General features: G+C 43.9%; 1 protein-coding gene across 4 annotated transcripts in view; it reads right to left on the bottom strand.

The window, feature by feature from the left end:
* Positions 1-2,570: 2,570 nt before the first annotated feature.
* CORO1C (coronin 1C) overlaps positions 2,571-27,263 on the bottom strand; it is a 116,822-nt gene continuing 92,129 nt past the window's right edge. For 3 of the 4 annotated variants that reach the window (XM_035017213.1, XM_035017215.1, XM_035017214.1), the window contains 8 exons: positions 16,867-16,996; positions 13,773-13,954; positions 12,498-12,617; positions 11,421-11,525; positions 9,330-9,475; positions 6,840-6,897; positions 6,494-6,739; positions 4,422-5,035 (listed from right to left, as the gene is read on the bottom strand). In XM_035017213.1, coding sequence (XP_034873104.1) covers positions 4,916-5,035; positions 6,494-6,739; positions 6,840-6,897; positions 9,330-9,475; positions 11,421-11,525; positions 12,498-12,617; positions 13,773-13,954; positions 16,867-16,996 — 1,107 coding nt within the window. In that variant the 3' untranslated portion in view covers positions 4,422-4,915. Of the gene's footprint in view, positions 5,036-6,493; positions 6,740-6,839; positions 6,898-9,329; positions 9,476-11,420; positions 11,526-12,497; positions 12,618-13,772; positions 13,955-16,866; positions 16,997-27,263 lie in introns of all 4 variants that reach the window. The other variant, XM_035017212.1, reaches the window with a different exon arrangement.

Genomic DNA, 27,263 nt, shown 5'->3' with positions numbered 1-27,263 from the left:
CTCCAGCGGGGCTGCAAACCCACCGCTGTCATCCTTTCCAAAAATATTAAGACCAGTGTGAGAAAGCTTCTCCACTTAAAAAACAAAAAACTAAGCACCCCGTGGTTTTGGTAACAGAAAAGACCTGGTTTTCCGTCCTCCTGAGTCGAGCATACTGCAGTGATTCACTTGCCTCCCAACCCCAGGCTCCCTGGGCAGGGGATGGGCAGAGCTTTCTGGTCACCCGGTCACCCGAGCTGTGCCCTTCACCCAAACACGCCCCCCACCCCACACTAACTCGGGCCCTTAACATGTTTTACCTGGCTGCATTTCCGTACATACAGTAAAGCTACACTGAACTGCAGATTCTAGCAGCTTCTCCAAACTCCCCTTTCTCCACATTTCAGCCAACCTAACAAACTTAGCAGCCACCTTACCCTTGAGTACTTCTGAATCTGGAGCAGTATCTCCCTTGTACCTTTTCCAGAAACTTGCCATCGGGGAACAAAAGCTCATTCTGACTAGTGTCGCCTAGCAATCTCCTTCCACCTCTGTGATAGACTGAACTCCTGGGGGCCAGGAAGGAAGGCCGATAGGGGCACATCAGCCCTCTCGGCCTCACAGCTGGACACAGCCCACCAGGGAGGTGAGATCACCTCCACTTCAAATACAGCTCGCAGCTGGGACTGAGATTAAGCATATTAAAGTATATTGCTTTATATCATATTGGCTGAAAATCTCTTTCCCAGCTTCCATGACCTTCACTTTTTTTGACATTTTAAAGTCTTAGGTAATTTGATTTTTATGGAGCCAATCTAGCTTTTCCTTTGTGATTTAAAAAGTTTCCCCCAAACTAAAGTCTAGATAGAAAAGGACTTTTTCTTCTAAACTTGAAAATAAAATTTCTTTCCATTTAACTACTAACTCCATCAGGAACATACACTGGTGTCCCGCTGGGCGGCTCTAAGGAGTCCCTGCCCCCCAGAGCTACTTAATGTCACTGCACCACTTCCTTCCCCCACTGATTTAGGATGCTTGTTTCAATGTATCATTAATTCATCATTCAAACATTAATTTTAATAACTTCTCTCTGGGAATAAGGACATTTATGGGAAATAGAAAATTCAGTAAAATCTATTAGATAAAAATTACCCACAGCCGGTACCTCCACATAGCAACAACAAAACTTGCATTCAACGAGTGAATATATACTGTATGTATTCATATCCTTAAGAGGGCTTGTCATAAGCAATCTGTCCTGGGCTGGTTAATTAACCCTGCTAAACTAATTTTTCCTCTGCTAATTCCTGAATAGATCTCCCGCTGGTTTCTTTGGGGCAAAATTCCCAGAGGTGAAAACCCTGGGCCAAAAGGTAGGAACGCTGAAGACTTCAGATGTATCTTGTCCCACTGCCCTCCGGAAAAGCTGTGCCAATAAGCATACACCCCCTCCAGCCTTGCAGGAAAGGACTTTAACAAAGGGCACTGTCCAGCACTGCCTGTCTGAAGGAGGAAAAGGTGTGTGTCCTTGGCCATGGCTCACGTTCGAGCCCCCTGCTGGCTTCAGGACATTCTAACGTGCTAGCAGAAAGAGAAGGGCCACTTAGAGTTAACAGATTTTTAAGAGCCAACAAAAAGTTTTTCTGGACACAGAACACCAAGAACGACAAGGGAAGTAGCCTTTAAAAAAAAAAAAAACGGAAGTCCTCCCTCAATGGGGCCTGGCTGGCCGTCTGGGGCTGACATGGTGACCTTTAGGTTTTCTGGCCTAGAAGGCAGGCCGCCGGAGTGAGAGAAAGCCGGTCGTCAGCACCTCCCACAGGCGCCTGCCCCCTGACCGTGGGCATCCTGGAGGGGCACAGACAGCATCTGCCCACCCTACTTCCTGCAGCCACGCACAGGCTGACCACAAACCCAGCTGCCGTCCTCCTCACGGACTACAGCAACTTTAGGAGAATGTCCTTGAGGAGGGGGAGCTTTGTGCCAGTTATTCATTATGTTTACAAACCTTTGGAAAAACCAAATGGTGGGGGATTGTTTGCTACAATCACTGAAATGTCATGAGATGCTATTTTGGTGTAAAAAGGGAAGCTAAAAAGACCATGAAGTCCAAATGACCCTGAAAACCCTCTGTTGGAATAAAAATCACAGCTAAGCCGAGAGGGCTGCGCTTGTACTGAAGAAAACAATGCTTTCAAAGGCACGGTCAGGGACTCAGCTGGTCACACTGTCAGCCACGCACAGTAGCAAGAGCTCTCTGTGTGGCCAGGTGCGGGTATCCCTCTTCCCAACGACATGGGATTTGTATCCCTCCTTCAAAGCAGGGAAAGGGATGCCTCAAGATGAGATCTGCCCCAGATCCCACCCCTGGTAAAGGCTGGAGGCCCGCTGGAACCCGGCACGAACCCGGCACGTAGCCCTCCCTCCGCTATACCCCGCCTGACCTCCCCCGTGCTGGAGCGCAGCGGCCCACCCCCACCTCCCCTGCACTCACCCTCAGAGAGCAACAGCCGCCTGGTGGGTTCCACTGAGTCAGAGAGGCTGTGGGCTGCCTCAGAGACAGCTGAGATGTGAAATAAACACGGACACCGTTTTGTAATCAATGATTTTTTATCTTTGAAAATGGAAGCAAGTGTTTTGACAGAAGACTATGGCCGCTCTATAAGAGCCGATCTAGGAGTAATTCACTGGTTTTCCTCTGGGATAGCACGGCTTTAAAAAGAAAAAGAAGAAAAACAAAACAAAACAAAAAACGACACAACAGGAAGAATAATCCACAAAGCTTCAGGCGCCGACTTTGAGCCTGGCTGGGCATCCATTCATTAAATAAGTCATAAGCTACACACTAAGATCAGGGTAATTTCTCCTTGCTCTGTCTTCTCTTTGAACCACATTCCCTACGGTGTTCCACCACCATCAACAGTTTTGTTTACTTAATTTGATTTCAGAACCTTAAAACATTTCTCAATCTTAAAAATGAAGATCCTCAGCAGATTACGTTGATAAAGAAACATGTACAGGTTTGAATATAAGTCACTGTGATTGTTTTCCTTACATCTCACTATCCACTCCCAACACACACACACACACACACACACACACACACACACAAAACCACATCAAACATTCAGATGCCTGGAAGTTGTGTAGACAGTAATCCCAATACTGGGTAAAAACATGGTACCTTTCCTATGCGGACATTAGCCCCAGCTCGGCTGTGCACTCCAACCCACTGCCGCCACCCTCCACCTCCATCCGGGCTCCCTGTTGCAGATGCTCCCCGCCAGTCCTGTCCCACACAGGCAGGAACAGGCACGTGAGCCCCTGGGTGGGCCCACTGGCACTAGACGTTTCATGTTCAAACACAGACACTCACTCAGCCCTTCCCAGAGATTGCTCAAATCTTGCTCCTCAAGCATGCAAAATGAGAACATGGAAATGGGAGAGAAGTTCGAGCTAACCTAGGAATGGAACAGGTATTCAGAGCTCAGTCGCTGGCCCCTGCGTCTGGGGAGCCTCTGTGTGAGCTGGAGGGGCACGGCAGGCTGGTTTGTGTGGCGAGCACAAAGGGACGAGTTAGTACACATTAAAGCTACAGCAGAGGCCTGCGCTCCTGGTCTGGCATCATGCTAGACCACTCTCCTCACCCTCAATATTCAATAGCACTCTCTGGCCTCCTCTTAGCTGAATGTGGGGAGGGCTGAAAGGCAGGGAGGACAGAAGGACTGGCTGGGGGAGCCCTGAGAGAGGCGGCTGCATCCATGAGACCGCGGGAAGGACAGGGGCTCCAGGGGCGCAGGGAGAACCACCCCTGCCTCCAGCACAACACAGGAACGGCATGGGATGTGCGCGAGAGCAGAGGATCACGGGGGGCACGCACTCCCCTCCAGGTTCCCCAGGTCTTCGTCCCCTACTGTACTCAAGAGCTAGGCAAGCTGCTGAAATGGGCAAGAAGGAGCACTCCACAGTGGTTTCTGTGGCTTCTTGTCCCGGGAACCCTTGTCAAGTACTGACCGAAACCTGAAACATGATGTTTAAAGTGATCAATGCAATAGATTCTATGTGTATAACAAAACTGCAGAAACACATGCTAGTTTAGGTTAGATTATAATCATCTGAAGCACAGGATAACCAAGAAGTGAAATTCCATTCTGGTACAACCACCCAGTTTCTAGAAAAGAGAAAGGGAAGAAAGGAAACAATACAATAGGAGCTTTTTTGATCAGGAGACTCCATGAAAGGAGAGGGTGGTGATGCGAACCCACGTGATTTTTCAAGTCTTCCTTCTGTACAGTCATGAGGATGACCAGGTTTGTGCTGCAAACGAGCCAGCACCATGTGGCTACTGCTCTGATTGTTCTCAGATGAACGTGTATACAAAATAATATCTTATCTTCATTTAGTTTATAAACATACACAGTGCTGTCCCTTTCAAATTAAGGAAAAAAAACACACACACACACACAAATACTGCAAAGTAGTAAAATACAAGGGGGGGGGAAAGCTACTTTTGGTTTTGGCAACATTAAAAAAAAAGAAATATAAAAAGCAATGTGGCATTGGTCCCTATTGATAAAAAAAAGGTACTTGGGCATGACACTGAATCAGAATTGGTTGGTTTTCTAAAATTCAGAATATCTGGGATTTTAAAAGTAGCACTTTTGTCTTTTAAAAGTTCGACAAGTCACATAACACTTAAAACATCAAAAAAGCTTTCTGATAAAAAGCTCAGCTATTTTAAATCACATTTTGTTTCTGCAAATTTGAGAGACGAATTGAGTTCTTACTGGAATGTGGCCTATCGCTGGTTGACAAATGTGACACAGAATGTCTCCGAATGGCAGTGCCTCCCTTTCGCCCTCCCTGGGACCACGCCAACAACCAGCTACCAAGCACAAGTTCCTGCTCCCATTTTGGGGGTGGGGGGGGTGGACCTTCAGGCTGCGATCTTCGCCATCTGCTGTTCTAACTTGGAAATGCGCTCATCTTGATTGCAGATTGTGTCTTTTATAGATTTGATCTCTTTTAAAATCTCATCCAACTTGGCTTCGTTGTGCTAAGGAAACCAGAAAGGGGGGAGTGGAGAGGGAAGAGGTTATTAAAACACAATAAACGAAGCTTACCACAGTATAATCTAATTTTCTACTTTGGAAGTGGCAAGCCACAGCCACCAAATTGGGCCTTCCGAGAAAAGTACTGCCTGCTGGTCAGTCCACCTGCCGCCCACAGCAGAACCAGGGTCCCGCAGCGCTACTCCCATTCCCCGTGCCTGTGCACTCACCTGGACTGACTCAGGACACAGTCAAACTGTGGGACAGGACCGATTCTTTCAGGCCTGCCTCACAGCCCAGCCACCCCACGCAATGCCATCAGGAGTAGCTTCTATGTGACCTGGGTCAGGGGTGAACTTCCAGAGGCTACAGAGCTCCCACCATCTCCCAGGGAGGATCCTTCTTAGAAGCTAACCCCTCCTGCCCTGCTTGCTAACTCTTCCAAAGAGGCCTTAGTCTGTCCCAGGTGGAGGCAATTCATTTGGAAACCCTACAGGCCACGGCGCCTCACGTGGCTTCCTCAATGACGGCCAAAGCACCAGCTCCTGCAGGTACCTTGGCTCTTCCTTCCACTCACCTTCTCCCATGCCCTGTCCTCCCTAGTTAGACCCTGCTCTCTCAGCAGCAGCACCCCCGGGGGCCATGCAGGTGTCCAACATCAGGCTTTGGTTCCCACCACTCCACTGAAACAGTTCTTGCCAAGAGGCCCAAGATCATCTTTGCTGCTGTCTCACTCACCACCAGATACTTGTCTCTGGAACACTCAGCAACACCTGAACCCTCTTATCACTCTTTCCCCTTCCTGGGACCCTCTCTTTCCAGCACCTGTGGCCCCACACTCTCGTGTTTCATTTCTACCCCAGTGAGACATGACTGTAAACACTGGGGAGAAACAGTTAAGAAAATACCGAAGCAGGGGCGCCTGGTGGCTCAGTCGGTTAAGCGTCTGCCTTTGGCTCAGGTCATGATCCCAGAATCCTGGGATCGAGCCCCGCATCGGGCTCCTTGCTCAGCAAGGAGTCTGCTTCTCCCTCTCCCTCTGCCCCTGGCTTGTGCGCTCTCTCTTTCGCTCACTCTTTCTCTCAGAGATGATAATAGATTGACTTCTACCCCGGTCCTTACAAAAAAACACAGCTAAAGGAGACAAAAGTGGCCACAAGCTCACAAATGTCATGTGACCAAGAAGGTCCTTACAAATAGTACATGTTCTCATTCACTAAAAGCCCTGAGCCCAGGGTGCCTGGGTGGCTCAGTCAGTTAGGCAGCTGCCTTCAGCTCAGGTCATGATCCCAGGGTCCTGAAATCGAGCCCCACATCGGGCTCCCAGCTCAGTGGGGAGTCTGCTTCTTTCTCTGCCCCTGCCCGTGTTCTCTCTCTCATTAAAAAAAAAAATCTTAAAAAAAAAAAGGTAAATCAAAGCCCCGAGCCAGCCAAGCACACCCTCCACCTCCTGCAGGCCTTACCACACTGGCCATGTCTGGGGTTTTCTTAGGGACATTGATCAGATCACACTTCTTATTTGCAGTGGGCTTGCTATCCAGAATGTTCTTCTTGACCACCTTGAGATCCCTGTTTTTGCCGGGAATGTATCCATGCTTTAAGGAGATGAGGACTGGCTCTGCATTCCTCCCCTCAAACCACTCCTCTGCCTCCAGCGCTGCTTCAGGCCCCGCTGTGTCAGGATACAGGTCATCTTGGAAAAGGTCGGACTACAAGAGACATTTTGGGAAAATCCTTAGTTAAAGAAGACAGACCTGGAATTTAAAAAATATTTTTAAACATGGATTGCCTAGGAAACTGGGCACTTACCTTCCTGGGAACAGTCATGATAATAGGCTCACACTTCCTCTCATGAAGTTTGAAGAATCTTCAAGGGGGAAATAAAGGCAAAGTTGTATTAAGTGAAAACAGGAGGCCAGGTAACAGGCTTCATGACTGACCACTAGTCTTCTACATTGCTGTATGAACACAAAATGCTTTGCCTATAACCTTAGCTGATCTACCCTGGGGAGCAGGTACAATTTGTGTTCCCATTTTCCAGGTGAGAAAAGAGAAGTCAAGAGTAACCATGCTAGGAAATGGTGGACTAGAAACAAGAACCAGGAGCAGAAGTTCATACTTCTGAGGATGGTCCAACTCCAGTCATCTGGGGGCTGACCAGCCATGGTGGAAACACCACCACCGATGATGATTCACTTCTGGAAAAGGGACCAAGTCAGCAGGCAGGAGAGAACAAACACCTAATATTAATAGCTTCTATGACTTGGATGCCAGGCCTTCTGCCAACTAGAGGTAGTTGAACGTTTGTCAGCATAAATAGGATTTTTAAAAAGGAAAAGAAAACAATCTTAAGATTAAAATGTTGGCATCCAAGCAAACCACATCATGTCTAACACTCAAGAAAAATTTGAAATTATCCAAAACGTGGCAAGAGTGGGAACCTCTGCAGCCAGCTTGGCGGTAAAACAGACTGCACCGGGACTGACAGCCAGCTCAAGGATTGCGTGTGGCGGCCTGTTTAGCACAGTGCCCAGTGTCTAACGAATGCTCAAGAAACACTTCATACGTAGGAGGATCCTGAAGGATTATGCTTGTAAGTCTCTTAAACTTTTAGATGACAGTAAAATAAAGGCTTTCCCAAATACTGGAGGCAATCTTTAAGTTTGGATTCAGTCTATTTTGAACCACATTTTGATGAGATTGGTTTACACCATAATTTTGAATTATCTGTGACAGCTTTCTTTCCTTCACTGCTCCAGTTATAGAGAACTGAATGTATTTTAAAAAGAAACTTACAATAATTAATGTAAAAAGGGGCTTCTAAAAAATTATTTTTATTTTTAAAGATGTGTTCATTACTTGTGTGACCAGGACAGCATAGTTAGGCAGATGTCCATAGAAATGTAGTGTTGTGGGGCGCCTGGGTGGCTCAGTTGGTCAAGTGCCTGACTCTTGATTTTGGCTCAGATCATGATCTCAGGATCCTGAGATCAAGCTCCACGTCGGGCTCTGCACTCAGCAGGGAGTCAGCTTGAGAGCTCTGTCTTTCCCTCTCTCTCTGCCCCTCCCCCTGCACGTGCGCTCTCTAAAATAAACAAAATAAATTTTTAAAAATTAAAAAAAAGAAGAAGAAAGAAATGTAGTGCTATACAAATGTGCAGTATGACTAGGCCTGATAGTGCTAGTCATTCTGTTGTTTAAAATGGTCAGTCATTGGGGTGCCTGGGTGGCTCAGTCGTTAAGCATCTGCCTTTGGCTCAGGTCATGAACCCAGGGTTCTGGGACTGAGCCCCACCATCGGGCTCCCTGCTCAGCGGGAAGCCTGCTTCTCCCTCTCCCACTCCCCTGCTTGTGTTCCCTCTCTCACTGTGTCTCTGTCAAGTAAATAAATAAAATCTTTAAAACAAACAAAAAAAATACATGACCAAACTGTTTAAAAAAAAAAAAAGAAAGAAATGGTCAGTCATTCGTGAGTCTCATGAACTATCATTTGTTAACCAGGAGGACAAAAAAGCCTACCCTTTAGGAAGACCACTAGCATTATGCAATATAGAATTTTAAATCCACAGTAGTATAGAGAGGCAGGAATTATATAACACAGCTGAACCTCCTAAATCAAGCTAACCCAACACCCAGCTATTGGTCTTTGGCTTCTCTAACTTAGGATCCATGAGGTCTACAATCCAGTTTGGAACGTATTTGTCCCCCCACAGGGCAGAAAAACCATCTCTTCTTTCCATCCCAAGGGCAGGCCCTCCCTGCTTGCCTCCCAGGGAACACTGGCCACAGTCTCAGCCTGAAGACAAGAGATGAAGGCTTTGCTATATAAGTTAAGTGTGCAATACGCCTCGGCTAACCCAATGCACTGCAGGTTATGTAGTGTGAAGAATAGGGAGGGACACAGTTCAATTAAATGATTTTGAAAGGTTCTTCACTGCTCTAAAACTCCATGTCCCGGGGCACCTGAGTAGTCTGCCTTTGGCTCAGCTCATGATCTCCGGGTCCTGGGGTCGAGCCCCATATCGGGCTCCCAGCTCAGCTGGGAGTCTGCTTCTCCTTTTCCCTCTGCCGCTCCCCACTGCTTGTGCTTTCTCGTCTCTCTCTCAAATGAATAAATAAAATCTTTTTAAAAAGTAAATAAAACTCCATGTTCCTAAGTGTGGGCAGGAAAGGAGACACCAATTCTACACCACAACAAAGGGCAGAGACTGGCTCCACGGCATGACTGGTAGATGTACTGTTCTTGTGTGGTGTGCAGGGCACAAACAATGTGAAGACTTCACCAGACCCATTCTTTACCTGGCAATCTCACATTTGTTAACATCAAGTCCCCTCTTGGGCATGTAGCCCATCCCTCTCTGAGGCTCCTTGCTGCTGAATGTGTTGAGGTAGTGGACGTACGGGGATTCATCTGTGATCTCAAAATAGCGAATACTGCTGTCACCCTACAAGAAATCAGAGACAAGTTTGCGTTGGATGTTACCTGAAGCATCTGGCTGAAGTGGGGTCTCTCTCCCCTTTAAGCCCAGCATTAACCGGGACTCCGCCTCAGTGGCCAACCTTTGCTTTCTCTTCAGAGGAAGAGGATACGATGGTTTCTCTTCCTGGCAAAGCCAGCCCTCACTTATCAGATGCTAGCCTGTCCTTTAAACGGTCTCCTCTGCCTCCTACTGAAGGCTCAAATTTTATTCCACTGAGCCTAGACACCAAGTCGGAGTCAGGGCAAAAATGTTAACACTTCTGGCCAAGCAACTGCAATTGCAGTTCAACTTCAAAAAACAAACAAAAGTCTAGTGGGACTGCAGAGAAGGCAATGGCTGATTCTCACTGGCAACGGAATGGTGGTGTTCACAGACCCGAGGGCACTAACACTGGACAATCAGATGATAATAAAAGTAAGATTTTTATAATTAAGAAACATTTAGAATAAATGTTCTTAATCATTAGTAATTCATTATTAACTCATAGTAATTCTTAATTCATAATTAAGATACTTACTAAAACATGAGTATCCTTTAACTTTAGAAGGTAGTGCTATCTCGCAGCAGTGTGTCAAATTCTACGATAATTTTGCTTAGAAAGTCAGATGTTTTTGGAGATCTGAAGCATATGCTAGTCTCTCCAAGTATAACTGTCACACAGTTATACCAACCTGAACAACGAAGGCAAGGCTGCCTGCTAGAAGCAATGTGTGTGTGTGTGTGTGTGTGTGTGTAAGATATAAATAACCAGGCAGTATTATGCCTTGTTTACAAGTCTCTCATTTTGCATGGTTTCCACTCGTTTCAATGGTGTAAATATCTAAAGCAATGGTAAAAAAGCTAAACACAGACTATCTGTTTCCTGCATACTCTAACTTTCCACCTCGGGTTAATAATATCTGGGTAACCACTCCTGTTATTTGTTTTGATGTACTCTATGGCAGTTGTGAACATCTGAAGTAAAATGACTTTCAAGGAAACAGACAAGATCCCAGTTTCTAAGCAACTGATCTATGACAACTATGAGAAGTGAAACATCTCTGGCTTTACCTAGCAAGGGGCTACCTAACAGGTTTGGGGGAAATATATCAACAGCTCCAGCTGCATTAATTCATTTATTTCAACTACAAAAATTCTAAGGAAAACAGAACCTACAAAAGAATATGGAACATTAAGGTTACTGTCCACTAAAATGAAATCCTCCTCCTCCTCCTCCTCCTCAAGCTGGTAACCCTGTAATTAGAGAGATCATAAGGCAGGAAGGTAGGCTTTCTGATTTTAGTGTGGGGTCTTCCTGTAACAACTGTCACCTCCTGAAACTAGGCAGACCACGTACTTTCAAGCCCAGGGCCCTAATGCTGGAACTCCAGGAACAAGAAAAACACCCTGCAGAATCTCTGAGGCCTTCAAAAGCTCCTATCCACAAAGCTCATGGCATGTGGTGATAAGTACCTACATGCCAATATAGGGCTACCCGGTGGATTTCAGCATTAGATGTGGCTACCTCGTTACTCACTCGTCATACCATTACAGAGCAATCTAAAATCCTGGATCACATGGCACCAGAGGTGAAAGGAACATCAGTGTGTCCTCTTTTTTTCATTAGAGTGCCTGAGCAAAGATATCCCTGTCAGCATTTGCCCCAACATCAGATCCCCATCCCTGCTGCAGTCAGAAGTCCTGAACACAGAATGTTATTACCATACAAATGACAAACTCAAAGGGTCCAGTCTCCAGACCGAAAACACATTAAAATCATTGGTCCTTATTTAAGCTTAAGACATACACACAATAAGATAAATCAAAATATTAAAATGATGTAATGCATTGCCCATCTACTATATCTCTGAAGGATACTTTTCCTCTTACAAGATTAAATTTAATATGAAACATTAAAATGACTGTTTACCTTTCCACATAAGTAAATGATACTGGTGTCGGGGTCATAGAAGGGCAGCAACACCCCATTGCTAGTGTCCATTTCATGAAGAGCGATTGGTTCCTGCATATTTTTCTGGGAAAAAAATACAAATATATATATATTTGTATACACACACATTTTTACAAGGTGAATCATTCTTTTATCCCTAATTATGCGAGCAATTTCCTAGAGTAATGAAAGGTTGAACAATGCACACATAATATTCATACATGTAAATACCAATTCATACACATAAATACCAATTTTCCAAACCAATGAAAACTGTCAATTTGACAACCTCATCAAGGTACACATCACTGTGATTCCAAGACAGACAAAGATGAGACAGACAGCCCTTCCCCTTTGTGATTTTTTTTTCTTTTTTTAAAAAATTTATTTATTTAAAGTAGGCTCCACGCCCAACGCACGGTTTGAACTCATGACCCTGAGATCAGGAGTCACACACTCTACTGAGCCAGGCAGGCACCCTATTTCCTTTTTCAAAAGAAATGTTTCTTATTGTAAATATACATTCTTTAAAGTTACAGAAAGACTGTAAAAATCATCCCATATTCCATAATCCCACAGTCCAGTGGGTGGCAAAAACAATGACCGCTTTTGTCTACTTCCTTCCTTCCAACATACACACACACACACACACACACACACAGATTGAGATCATACCGTATATTCAGTTTTGTTATTTTTTTTCACTTATTCTATTCTCGACATTTTCCTAAGCATGACTATTTTGATTCAAACATTTGATCATATAAAAATAAAGTTCAGAACTTGTTTCCCAAGTTCTAAACACTGGCTTCTTTGTGCATTCTTTTTAAAAAACGTAGTCAACACAGACTACTTGAGAGTATCAGGAATGCATTTTTGTAATACATTTAAGCAATAAGTCTCCAGTGAGGGTAAGAACGTAACATCCAATTTAAGACCAGCAGGAGTTCAGAAAACTACACTAAGAATCCTATAATCCATTTACCCACCCAAAGACCTGCTCAGAAAAGAGAAAGCTTAAATGTAAGCCAGTGGAAAGGCTGGGAAGGGGCGTACCGGATTCCAGAGAGCCAGCTGCCGCTCACTCATGCGGCTGAAACCAGTGGTAAAGACATTCCCGTCAGCCAGAAAGATGGCTCTCATAGGTCTTGCTCCTTCATGTGCTTTCTCCTTCTCCTGGGGGACCAAGAATCATAGGCATATTATATTCAAACTGCGGTAAAGGTGGGGCGGGGTGGGAGAGTGGGGGCTCATACCTGGATCCAATCCATGCCCCCCATGCCATTCAGATTACCAGGCGTGCACGTGTGTGTGTGTGTGTGTGTGTGTCCTCCCAAAATGAGAAAACAAAGAGACTATGTAATTTGGCCAAGGTCCCTCAGGGGGGGGATGCCAGGAGTTGACTCAAAACCCTCACTCCTTCCACCATGCCCTGCTGCCAACCCAAGTCCATGCTCTGTAAAAATAAAAAACATGAAAGGACTCTGCCAGATGTCTGTTTCTCAAGAGGATATAACCTGAAGTTGGATATACCCTACGGTTTCTACCAAATTCATTGGACAGAAGGAAGTCTAGTTCAGTTAACCCCTTCCTTAATCTCATTTGTTCACTGAGAGTGCACTAGTTGTGAGCCCTGAAGGTTCTAGTGGAGAAAGCCCTTTGCGCAGGGCCGGGCAAGTCCCCAGTGCTCAATAAGCACTAGTCATGACTGCCACCCAACTCTTAAGAAGTAAAACTGCCGAAAAACCAGCACACCCCAGAGAGACGCAAATGCAGGACCAGAGACCGGGGCTGATGCAAGACACTCTGGGATCCAGCACCTGCCGTTTCAACCCCAGCTCAAGTCCCAAATGCCCATCTTCTGTCACAATGGGTGACCTGGTGAGGCCTACTCTGAGTGGCAGAAACTAAGACATGGAACTGAAGAGACAACCTGTGGCATCTCTGGAGGTTCTCTGATGATGGCTGCAGGAAGGGGCAGGGATCAATCCTCAGCACTAACCCAGGAATGCAGTTAATAGTTTAGGTTAGCTGATCTAGACTTGCAAATTCTCAAGGACTCTAGTGAACTGATGAAAACTTCATTTCTTTGTGAAAAATGGTCCCCAAGTGAGAGAGAAGACTCGTGTAAATGCTGGAATGCACAACTCTGAAGAGTGGCTGGGAGGCAGAAGCCTGTACAAGGCTCTTCGGATTCACGGTTCAGCGTCTGGCGTCTGCACACAACGAGGCTCCACTGACCAGGGGTAAGGCCTCTACAGCCTGCCTTTTAACAAGCAAAGTTCACTGAAGTGCTACCAAGATGGGGCATTTTGTCCTAAGCATACTTACAGCAACAATCTCTTGTTTCCTAGGATCGATTACTCTCACTTTCTTGTCTTTGGAAGCTGTACAGATCAGACTGCCATTCCGGTTCCAGCTTACGTTGTAAATCATGTCTGAATGCATATCATCCAAGTTTATAAGGGCTTCCCCGGTCCCCACATTCCAAATGATGATGGCATTATCACAGCCTGAAAGCAAGCAAAGCCACGCCCCTCAGAGATGAGAAACACCTGCACAGCAACGCTTGAAAGCTACAAATACAGTGAGGAGACATATGCACAGAAAGAAAGACGCTGATTGTAAGTGGCTCTATTTACTTGCTGGGAGTTAAAAACACAAGTGACAAAGGAAAAAGACATCTGTATAAAAGAAATGTGTTAAAGGGAAAATATGGCTTGCTAAGTTTGGGTTCATATGAAACAAACAAAAAGCAATGACCAAAGAACTCTTAAGAAAATAAAATCTATTTTTTTGAGAATTAACTGGGACTGGTGGACCCCATGTGATCTTAATCTTCCCTTTTCTAGTAAAACCAACATCAGAATGAACAGTTTATGTCTTCTCCAGCAGAACTAAAAATAAAGTTTAAATAACTGTTTAGAACACTCAACAAAAAAGTGGGACAGCAGGTTATTCAAATCAAAAATGCTGTAAAACATGGTCTTACATTAAAGCATGGTAAATCAAGTAAGCGGAAGGGAAATGCATGTGTGCTCAGAGCAGATCTTTATCTTTAAAAGGGGAGAAAAACAGGTCAAGACTGGGCTGATCTGAGAAGCCCAAACTGTAATCAAGTAGGCATGTGGATTCAGAAGCTGATCCCAGAAGAGGCCACAATGCTGATGGAGCCACACCCCTCTGCTCATTGACTCCAACTTCCTTCAAGCATGAGGCCCAAGACCCCCTTATTTTATTTTATTTTTTTAAAGATTTATTTATTTTAGAGAGGGGGCGGGGAAGGGCAGAGGGGGAGAGAGAATCTCAAGCAGGCTCCCTGCTGAGCATGGAGCCCGACGAGGAACTCAGTCCCAGGACCCTGAGATCATGACCTGAGCCTAAGGCAGACGCTCAACTGACTGAGCCACCCAGGCGCCCCGCCCAAGACTACTTTAAAAAGCAGGTGCCATTTGTTGCTTCCAGGACATTAGTTCAAGGATGAAGCAAAATAAGGGATGGAGACCCTGAAGATAAATTCTTGCCAATAAGCCAATTTTGCAAGCACTTCAAAAAAACTTAGCCACTGATATCCAGACACCTAGGTTGTCTATGGGATGGAAACAGGAGACTGGGAAAAAAGCCTGCACAACAGTAAAGCTGCACCTGAATCCTGGGGTGAGACCTGACCCTCCCTCTGCCTTGTGCACCACAAGCAAACAGGTAACTTCAGCCACCATGGATGGATCACGTAGTCTGAAAATACGCACAACACTGCCATCAACCATTCTCCTTGTTTGTAAAAGGCAGAATGGGGATCAGTCGGCTGATGATGCCCTATGCTGGACCTCGATGACAAGGGGCAGCAGGAAAATTTCCATGATGGAATTCCACCTCTGGAACTGTTTTCTCTCCTTATCAGACTGAGTAGAACATCAGAAGGGTTCCCAGGTTTAGTCACTTGTGATCTTAACTAAAAGAGAGAATTTTATATAGCATCTTTTTTGAAAAGTAGTCCTTGGTTTCAATAGGTACCTGGTGTTAAGTTTTTAAATTTACCTTATTACATAATAAACACCCTCTATTCCTCATTAAAAACTCAACTGCCCCCTTCCTTTTTACTGGTGAGGAGAAAGATCTTTAAAATTCTACTACTAAGTTTAGTAGTCCTTTTTTTATAAATCAATTTTATTACGGTATAATTTACATACAATCCAATGCACCTATTTTAAGTATAGATTTGCTAAATTTTGACAAATGTATATATTCATGTAGCCATCATCACAATCAAGATATAAAACATTTCCACCACCCCATGAAAGGCTCCCTTGTAACCTCTGTATTGCTTCTATAAAAGATAAAATCTCAAGCTGTAGGCAGAGGACAAGATTTCTGTAGGATAACACTTAGAAACCACTCAAGTGGCAAACCAAGAAGAACACTAAATCTTGGCTTGAGGGTTCACTGCAGTGCTGTTCAACAGTGTAAAAAAAAAACACCCCAGGAAACCTCAATGTCCTGAAATAGGGGCCTGATTAAATAAATGAAGGTATCCAGACAGTGGACTATTAATGGTGGTGTTAAAAATATCACAGGAATGGGGCACCTGGGTGGCTCAGTAGGTTAAGCATCTGCCTTCAGCTCAGGTCATGATGCCGGGGTTCCAGGGTCGAGCCCCGCATCAGACTCCCTGCTCAGTGGGGAGTCTGTTTCTTCCTCTGCCCCTCACCCTGCTCTCGTGCTCTCTCACTCTCTCTCAAATAAATAAAATCTTAAAAAAAAAAAAAAATAGGAATAACATTCAATCGCACACGAACAGGACCATAGTGCACCACTAAGCACAGAAAGCAGAAAGCAGGTCACATGTAAAGTTTCTGAACCTATCTTTGTGAGTAAAATCATTTATGTATGTGCACACAAGTTCTTCCGGAAAGAAACATCAATGATGATATTCCTTCTGAGTAGGTGGTAGGATTACAAATGATTTTATTTTCCCCTTTTGTTTATATATTTTTTCTATAACATACATGTACTACTTATATAAGGAGAAAAATCAAAGTATCTTTTTCAAGGAAGGAGATTTGCCTAACAGGATCACCCCAAAGCTGGCAACAACATTCAGAGCGGGCACCCAGGGCTCCTACCAGGGATCCTCCTGCTATCTTAGGAATAACTGAAACTGTGGTCCAGGAAGGGCCCCAGCAGGAGCCATGAGTCTGTTGGGATTCTAGGTAAGAACGTATCTGTTCCTTTCTCTAGGCAACAAGTCTTGAGTCAGACTGCCAAAGTGGCCTTCACACATGGCCATGTGCCTGTGGGCACGGGGGCTGGGGAGCCACCGTATCCCGGCCCCTCACTGTCAGTTCCCGGTGAGCTGCTTCAGATGCGCCCTGCACACATGGAAACACACTGGCTACCGTGCCCTCCCCCAGTGCTGAGCTCCCACCTGCGCTAAGAAGTACATTGCGGGTAGTCGGATGCCAGACCACGATGCCGACTCTCTTTGAGTGGCCTTCTAAAATCACCACCGGTTCGGTCAGGGAGAGGGTAAGTCCATTTTCTGGGATCTGCCACACCTGTTGGGAAAGGAAGCAAGAGGGACCAAATGAGGGGTGACCTTTCATTGTCACATTTCCTGTGACCATCCAGTTTGCTGACTTGCTCTGTATAAACAGAACACACACTGGCTTTTGGATGAAAGGCAGAATATTGTATGACTCTAAGCAGGTTTTTTAAAAATGGAGTAGGCTATTAAAGATCAGAACATCCATCAGGACTATAAAATGTTGCCTCTCCACTTTTACTTAATAGTTGAGATTTTATTTTAAAATTCCCTGTTAAGTTCAAAATCTCCAGTTAGAAGTGTGCCAAAAAAAAAAAAAAAAAAAAAAAATTCAAAGAATAGGAAACACCTGAAACACCCATGAGACGCAGCACTGGGTGACAGGCCCCAGCTGAGCCCAGGGTTCTGGAGGGGAGAGCAAACGCCACACACCAGGGCTCCTGCGGGATGGTGCCATTTTTAAAACATCATGTTTTCTGTGATTTTACATTTGGAAAATAAAAATATACATAATAGGTCTGTAACATCTAGCATAGAAAAATCTTAAAAAGAAAAAAAAGATAAATCAGGCCTCATCAAAATTAAAAACTTTGCCTTTCAAAGAACACAATCAAGATGGTGAAAAAGAGTATGTAAAGAACTCCTAACAAATCAATAATAAAAGGAAAATAACCCAATTTTAAAAGTGGGCAAGGAATTTAAGTAGAACACTTCTTCAAGAAAGATATATAGTTTTCAAAGGCACATGAAAACATGCTCAATATTATTAGTCATTAGGGAAACGCAAATCTAAACCACAATAAAACATCAGTTCATACCCACTGGGAGGCTATAATCAAAAGACAGATAGTGAGTGCTGGTGAAGATGGGGGGGCAATCAGAGCCCCCTACACCACCGGTGGGAATGTAAAATGGTGCAGCCACTTTGGAAAAGTCTGGCAGTTCTCAAATGATTTAACACAGAGTTACTATATGGCCCAGCAACATCACTCCGAAGGTAACCCAAGAGAAATGAAAATATATGTCCACACAAAAACTTGTACATGAATGTTCATAGCAGCATTATTGATAAACGCCAAAATGTGGAAACAACCCAAATGTCCAGCAACTGAGAAACGGATAAACAAAATGTGATATATGTGTACAAGGGAATATTTGTCCACAAAAAGAAATTAAGTACTGATTCATGCTAAAACATGGATGAAGCTTGAAATATTATGCTAAGTAAAAAAAGCTAGTTCCAAAAGACCACATATTGCAGGATTCTGTGTATATGAAATGTCCAGAATAGAAAAATACATAGAGACAGAAAGTAGATTAGCGGTTGCTTAGTGCTGGGGACTCGGGGGCAGTGACAGCTAATGAATACATGGTTTCTTTTTGGGGTTGATGAAATGAGCTAAAATTGTCTCTGGTGGTAGTTTTACCTATCTGTGAATAAATTAAGACCATTAAATTGTACACTTTAAATGGGTGAACTGCATGTGAATTACAGCTCAATGAAGCGGTTTTAAAAAGTCCTCTTGACTGGTGAATACACACAGAAGATTCATCATATCTTAACTGGGGACATACCTGGGTGGCAGAGGGGGACGGGGATGGGAAAAGCATTAGACGGAAGGGACAAGAGACTTTGACAGTGGAAGACCTGAGTTTTAACAGGTTAAGAGACACCCTCTAAGAAGAAAGAACCGAGTCCCCACTAAGCTGAGTAGCACGAAAACCCTGTAGAAAACCAGACATTAAGTACTATTTCAGTTTGTGAAAACGCTCAAGTTTAAAATAATTATCTTCTTACATATGGAGATTAAAACACATTAAATGAGTTAATATATTTTAAATACACAAATATTTAAAATATATTAAACAATTCAAATGTATTAATATATTAAAGTAAGTAAATTTACCACCAAAAAAGATTTTAAGGAACTAGTTCATGAAAAATTTAGAACTTGCCAGTGAAAAATCATGCTCAACAGTGGAACAAGTGAGAAACAGAATTTTCCTTTGTTGGGGATTTTTAAGGAGAAGACAAACAACTGTCTGTTTTCAACTGCTTAGTGGAAGGCAGAGATCTGGATTAGATGAGTGTTTAAGGTTCAGCTCAGTTCTGTTGTCCTGCAAAAAATTAGAAGAAAAAGTTTGCCATCCTGAAGAATGGGAAAAAGTCAAGAATTCAGTGATCATTCATTCTGCACAGGCTAACTTTAACCCTGGTTATAGTATATATAACCCTATAACCTCTTACTAAATTCTGCCCAGGCTAATTATAACCCCTTACGCCAATCATGGCCAAACAAACGTGACTTCTAAGGGCCCAAGCTTAGGATGTCACCTGATTTCCCCTGAACCCTCATCACTGAGCACATTTTAAACAATGCAGTCGTGAACAAGCATAGACGGCACAAGAAAACCTACCTTGCCTCTCTTCACCAAACAGACTCTGACCCGTGCCTCTCTTCCCTGGGGGTGTGGCTATCTGCTTACCACCCCCACCGTTACTGGTTTGCTTTCATCCGGATACACACTATTTTTAGTGAAGGGTTTCTGATTAGTCAAACAGCTCCAAATTGAACTTAACTATCTGAATGTAGAGCAGGGCTGGGTTGTTTTTTTTTTAACAGAAGGAACGGAAAACTGATTGGATCAAAGCCCAAAGTCACTGAGAAACAATTATGAAATGGGACTTCAGTGACTCAACAGGAAATGCATTTTCCAAGCTGAATTCTGACCCGGGCCTCAAAGTGGAGAAGCAGTAATGCCACCTGCCATCTCCAGATGGCACCATGACCACGGGTTGCTGGCTTCTCTTGCAAGGACTCTAACCACAATTAAATACTGTGTTTTCTAAATCCCTGATGAGGCGTGGAGTGATGGAAGGCTTTGTTTACAGCCAGCATTTCCAATCTTAAACATGAGGGTGAAGCAGAGCCCATAACGGGACTTCACCTTTTCCTGTCTCTAGCTTCTCCCTCCATCCATGTTTTCCTTGGATTGCAAGGAAACTTCAATGATGGAGCAAAATTTATTACATAATTTTTAAAATGAGGAAACTCTCTTCCTTTTTTATCTCACCTTAGCAGATTCAATGGTTCCTAACCCATTTTACCACCTTGGTCACTCCTTCACACAACACCTCTCTCGAGTAGCCTCTACTTAAGGCAGGCCCATTACCAGGCAAGAGGGGAAAGGGTGACTACACACAGTCTGCTGTCAAGCGGTTTACAGTCTAACAGAAAGCAGAGACTTCTAAGAGACCAAAACTCGAAGACAAGTGGTATGATGTAGAGGCTTCGGGCATGGGTTCCAGAGCCAAACAGACCCCGCAGGGTTCAAATCCTGCCTGGGACACTTACAGCGATGGTCCTGGGCAAACAACTCGACATCACTGGGCACAGAGGAAACATGAGTACTTACACTTTCCAGGGCTGCTGTGGGGATTACATGAGTTTGTAAGTCCTAGAACAGTGCCTGGCATTCAGTCAGTGCCCCCCCAGATGCAGAGACAGAACAGTACCGTGGTTAGGAACATGGGCTCCAGAACTAGAACAGACTGCCCAATTCCTGATTCTGCCCCATATCAGCTGCATAACCTTGGAGACAGTGACCTAAACTTTCTGAGCCTTAAGATTTCCTCCTCTATAAAACGGGAAGAGTAACGAATCTGCTTTCATTAGGCAGATTCATTTGAGAAGCAATGTGGTAATAAGAGTCTAAAGTATTTAGCATAACGCCTGTCACAAGGCAGGCTCTTCCCAAGTGTTAGCTCTTGCTACTGCCTGTGTAATGTGCCCGGAACCCACACAGCGCATGCAACCAAAGCTATGCTGCTATAAGGCAAGGGCTACACGAAAATGCAAGTGTCATGAAGTTACCGTCTTTTTTTTTTTTTTTTTTTAAGATTTTATTTATTTGACAGAGAGAGACACAGCGAGAGAGGGAACACAAGCAGGGGGAGTGGGAGAGGGAGAAGCAGGTTTCCCATCAAGCCGGGAGCCCGATGTGGGGCTCGATCCCAGGACCCTGGGACCATGACCTGAGCCGAAGGCAGACGTTTAACGACTGAGCCACCCAGGTGCCCCATGAAGTTACCTTCTTCCTATACAGTCTGGTGCATCCAGGAAGACTCTGGGCAGATGACCTCTAACAATGAACGGAGTTAGGTGACAGGAAGAAGAGGAAAGAAGGAAGGAGTAACACAGACCCGAGGATTTACAGTGGGAGGTGCCAGTGACTGGAAAAGTCTGTGAAACTAAATGAAAAGATGATGGAACTCTTGCCTTTGCTGGTAAATAAAGGTGGTGGTGTTCTGCACTGCGGACTGTGGGAAAGGGCTGGAAGACCTGTCAACTTTTCCATATAAAGCATGCACGCCGCTTGGCTGGTGCCCACTGGCCCTACACACAGGCCTGTTGTTATGTGGCTCTCTGCCCTTTGTAGGGTTGTCTGAGGCTTCCAGGCAATGGCCTTCCTGTTTGGACTGAAGAGGTCTTGCCTCCTGAAGCGCAGGGACAACAAAGCAGAACCCCCAGTCGGTACAGGTTTAGTCTTCTTGTGCATAATCTGGGACACAGCCTGGTGTGGCAGAAAGGATGCTGGCCTGGATGCCAGAACACACGGGTTCCTGACAGAGCTAGGACACTAACTGGCTGTGTTAACATTAAGAAGGGACTTCACTTCCGGGAGCTTCAGTTTCCTTGTTTGATATGGGGCCAGCATCAGCTCTGCATACAGGCATTAAGGACACATCAAAAGAGCTGAAACATTCTGCATACCTGAAGCACTTCCCTGATGTCCTGATGTGAGATACTGCAAACAGGGTGACCTTTGGACAAACCGGTTATTGCCTGGGCTGGTGTTCTAAGCTGCAAAATGGGACACATTCTTGGCCTTACTGTGCTGTTATAATGATTAAATGTAATCATGTACATAAAGGGCTTAGAAAACACAGCTTGGCCAAAAAAAAATGCTTACTGTGTTCACGATTATTTTTCTTGCTGTTTACTATGACCCTGCATATATTTTTAGGTGCGAACACCAGGATTTCTTTGAGTCTTGTCTTCAAATTAATTCAGCACTGTACCCAACTATTTAATTCACATGCAAGACAGGATGTGTGAAAGCGCTAGTACATGCCTAGACCCATCAGCACAAATGAGAACAGCTCTGATTTCTATGCAGGTCTATTAGCTTTTCTCGGTTCCATGTTCAGCCGCTAAAGCCACTACTCTAAGCCAAACAGCTTTTTTTGAAAAAAAGTCAGTGAGGAGAGAGGAAAACAGGCATCAACCATCCTCTGCTCTGCCCAGACTGCGCATCTCCGCACGGCAGGGATAGCAAGCTCTTTCTCTCCTCCACTTGATGTTTTGCTTTATGTTTTTTAAGTAATACTGTGTATTCCTGAAATTTTCTATCTGGACTAGACATTGCTATGGCAATGTTGTGTTCAAATCAAAACAAAAAACCCACGTAATCAGTCCCAAGGGCTTCCAGATGAAAAAGCGAATCAGTCAGTAAAAACCCATCATGGTTCCGGAAAACACATAACTTGAAGCAAATGTTCAGGAACTAACGTGTCACTGGAATCCTTCCCAACACGTGAAGTTCTGAAAATGGAAAAGGACAGCTCGAGAGAACAGTTCCAATGAGAAAAAAGTGATCAACAGGGCGCCTGGCTGGCTCAGCCGGCAGAGCATGCGACTCTTGCTCTCAGGGTTGGGAGTTCCAGCCCCACACTGGGTGTAGAGATTACTTAAAAATAAGATCTTTAAAAGAAAAAAGTGACGAAAATTAAGAAACTTGGGTTTCTCTCGCAGAGCAATTTTGAAGTGCAATTCATTGATGGTTTTGTTTCTCAAACACAGTGCAAATTTAAAGCACACACCAAGCGTTTCCAGACACTGCCTCCCAACTTCAATCACCCCTCTTGAACTTGCTACTGGTCTAGACACTAGAGTTACAGCCATAAAAAGGGCTATTCCCCCCAAAGGCCCTATTTCTTAAATGCTAAGGAGACCAATTCCAAAGGGAAAATGAAGAAAAGAGATGATCTGAAGAGACAGGCAGAGGCTTATAGACTCTGTAGCAGCTGCAGAACAGCAGAATCCCCTACAGAAACTGCCTAAATGAACCAGGCCGTGGAAAACAACATTAGTTTTGGGAAAATCAGGAACTGAGAGCTCATTTCTGATGTGCCCAGGTTATAATAACCACTGGCAAGCGGCCCGGATGTAATATGCACAAAATGGAAATAACATGAAGACCTGCAGAATGACTGAGGAATTCACTCTTATCACCAACTACAGCAGCACTTCCATTTTTATTTCCAGGCAAACACTGTATTAGGAAAATCTGTCACAGAAGCAATGATGTGCAAAATAGGGGGTTTACTTCTGTTGACTTCTAGTGTAAGACCGATCTGGGAGCAGGGAAAAATGTCCATTTGAACTTCATTTGGGACCGCTCAGAACATCTAGCCAGAGACGAGTAAGACAAATACTGTTTCCAAGATCTTTCCCTCTCCCAGATTCTGGAAGAAGCAATGACTGCAACCCACTGTTTGAACCGGCCATTTCTTACATTTGTGTTTGTTTACTCCCTGCAGATAAGGAACAAACAACAGTGAGTCAACATCATTCACTAAACTTAACTTGGCTGCTCTTTGTATTATTTAAAACAGTAATATTTTCTTGGGGCTAAACTTTTCCCAAGTCAAATACTTAGTAGCCACAATCTTTAAAACTCTCTACGAGAAGATATTGTTGGAGAAAAGAACTCACAGCATGAAAAGTCTGGAAAACCTAGAAACAGAGTATAATTTTTGAGAGGAGGATTTATAGAATTGCTTTCTGCCAGTATAAGACACTGCCTCAAAAAGTAATACATTAAAGGTCAGCTACACCAATGTAATTTACTTTCAGACTGCTTAAAAAAGTCATCTGTATGAATAAGGAAGATGTGATACACACACACACACACACACACAGAGGAATATAATGCAGTCTTCAAGAAATGAAATCTTGCCATTTGCAACGACGTGGATGGAACTGGAGGGTATTATGCTAAGCAAAATAAGTCAATCAGAAAAAGAATTATCGTATGATCTCGCTGATATGTGGAATGTGAGAAAAAGGCAGAGGATCACAGGGGAAAAGAGGAAAAAATGAAACAAGACAAAACCAGAGAGGGAGACAAACCATAAGCGACTCTTAATCTTAGGAAACAAACTGAGGGTTGCTGGAGGGGAGGGGGATGGGGGGATGGGGTGGCTGGGTGATGGACATTGGGGAGGGCATGTGCCATGGTGAGCGCTGTGAATTGTGTAAGACTGATGAATCACAGACCTGTATCCCTGAAACAAATAATACATTATATGTTAATAAAAAAAATTAATTTACTTAGAAAATCTTAGTCTACTGTATAGTGCTGTCTGCTGTTCTTATAACAAGAAATACAGCTAATCTTTTTCCCACAAATTAAAAAAAATAAAAAGTCATCTGTAAAAGATGAAGGAATGTACCGTTAGCCTGAACCTACAATCAAAAGGACATCCTGTCACTGAATCAATGCTTGCAAAATTAACAAATCAATGCTTAAATGCTTAGGACTTAATGGAATTAGAACTATAAATACAACAAGTTTTAAAAATAAATTTAGGGGGAGCGCCTGGGTGGCTCAGTCATTAAGCATCTGCCTTCGGCTCAGGTCATGATCTCAGGGTCCTGGGATTGAGCCCCACATCTCCCTGCTCCCTGCTCAGTGGGGAAGCATGCTTCTCCCTCTTCCATTTCCCCTGCTTGTGTTCCCACTCTTGCTGTGTCTCTCCCTGTCAAATAAATAAATAATAAAAATAAAAAATAAAAATAAATTCAGGGGCGCCTGGGTTGTTGTTGAGTGTCCGACTTGATTTCGGCTCAGGGTTGTGTGATGGAGCCCTTGCGACAGGCTCCGAGCTGGGCATGGAGCCTACTTAAGATCCTGTTCCTCTGCCCCTCCTTGCTACACAACCCCCACCCCCGCCCCCGCCCCGCAGCATGCATTTGCTCTTTCTAAAAAAAAAAACTTTAATTCTTTTACAGTTCATTTGACAAAGTGGTTTTATTGTATTTTTTTAACTGAGTATTTGCTAAAGATACTCTTACTGCTATGAAATCACTATAGGTACACTGTAAAAATACTAACTCGTTTTATATTTATAGCTTCCTTCCTGTTGTTATTGTTATTATTATTATTTTACCTGTAAGGCAACTGAGTCTGAGGGCATGTAAGCCTACACATGCTCTAAATCCCCATCTTGGGCTTTTCTCGGGATTCTTCTCCTACTAGAATGAGGCCTTATTACACTACCTACTATTTGTAGCTCCTGGGTTACTACCAATAGCCTAGGCTTGGGAAACTACTGAAAGCATTTTGCTTTAAAAACAAAAGGGTATTGGGGCACCTGGCTGGATCCATCAATAAAGTGGGTGGCCCCTGATCTCAGGGTCATGAATCAAGCCCCACAGCGGGCGTGGAGATTACTTAAAAAATCATCATCATCATAATAATAACGTAAAAATTTTTTAAAATGGTGTTGTGTTTGAAACGGATAGGTCTATCATACAGTGTACTTTTACCTTCAGGAGAGCAAAGAGGAAAATGAGGTATTGAGAAGGTAGGGTAGGAAAAATCAACTATTTCTTTAAAATTTCATTTCAACTGCTAAGCTATAAAAGCTTCTTGTAATTGCTCCAGTAACAATAACAAATGATTTGGAGGATATTAAACAATTAAAATATCAGTGCCATACTTAAGGGCTTAAAAAAAAACAAACTAGGAGGAGGATTTATCTCAAAGCATTATTTAATTTACAAAATGTTCACTCTAGCAACACCAATAAAAGGGAATAGAAGATTCTGGAAGGATGGTGGCGTCAGTGGCAAGCACAGTTTTGGGATCTTCTCAAGTCTCTCTGTAAAAACACAGAGCAAACAGATAACAAAACAAAAACCCAGAACTAGGTGATAACCCCCAAATGCAAGTGGGAGGAGGAAAACCACCAATAGCCATATGACCTATGTATTATGGGTCTCTTGTATGGAAAAATCATGGGGCAGCAATGGGGTGCTTCACAAACCTGAGAGTAACAGTGGAAGCAGTGAAGAGAGTTACAGCCATAAAAAGGGCTATTCCTCACAAAGGCCCTATTTTTTAAATGCTAAGGAAGCCAAGCATGAGAGAAGTGAGAAAGAAGCAGTGGAAACTGGGAAGGGTTTTGCCCCCTCCAACAGCAGGCAGGGACAGGGACCAGAAATACAAAGGTCTGAAGGGGCTGGAGCAGTCTAGACCTCAGTCTAGACCCCATACTCTAGAAGTGAACCAGAAAGGGCTCCTTTCTGAGACAGGACCCATAATAAAGAGAAATTCCAAGGACTGGAATCAAATCTGAGAAGGACAGAAATAAGAGGGACAAAGGAATGAGAAAGGCCAAATAAAAGCAGGCCAGGAAATCTCAGAAAGCAAGCCACCACGTTTCTAAACACTACCTGAAAAGGAAAGAAGGGGGAGCTCTGTGAAGTTAGGTTGGCTATAGGAACTGAGCCACCTTTGGAACAACGCATATAAAAATAAGAAAAAAAAGGGCGCCTGGGTGGCTCAGTCGTTAAGTGTCTGCCTTCGGCTCAGGTCATGATCCCAGGGTCCTGGGATCGAGTCCCACATCGGGCTCCCTGCTCGGCAAGAAGCCTGCTTCTCCCTCTCCCATTCCCCCTGCTTGTGTTCCTGCTCTCGCTATTTCTCTCTCTGTCAAAAAAATAAATAAAATCTTTAAAAAAATAAAAAATAAAAAATAAGAAAAAAAAGCCAAGGCCCCCCAAATTACTATAAGAAACAAAGAGAACAGGCACAGAATAGTGTCCTATAGACAACAAAAGAATGGTAAGAAGGTGTGCTCAACTAGAAAAACAATCACTATTTCAAAACAAAATAAAATCAGAATTTGAAAAACTCAAAAGGTAGCAAAAATTTTTTGAAATTAGAAACAAAAGAAAAATCACTTTAGAAGTGAAGACTAACCAAAAAAGAACACATTATCAAAAACATAATAATGCCCCCAAAGAAATAAAAGGTAAAAGGCAGAAAAAAGATTAAAGTTCTAAAGCTAATGTAACAAACACTATGTGTCAACTATACTTCAATCAATTTTTTTTAGGGGAGCCTGGGTGGCTCAGTCGGTTTTGAGTGTCTGCCTCCAGCTTAGGTCATGGTCTCAGGGTCCTGGGATCGAGCCCCACAATGGCCTC

Source organism: Mirounga leonina, unplaced genomic scaffold (assembly GCF_011800145.1).
Source record: "Mirounga leonina isolate KUSES-001 unplaced genomic scaffold, KU_Mleo_1.0 Mir_171, whole genome shotgun sequence".
Lineage (NCBI taxonomy): Eukaryota > Metazoa > Chordata > Mammalia > Carnivora > Phocidae > Mirounga > Mirounga leonina.
Note: the sequence above shows the minus strand (reverse complement) of the source record. Positions and strands in the feature narration are given on the sequence as shown.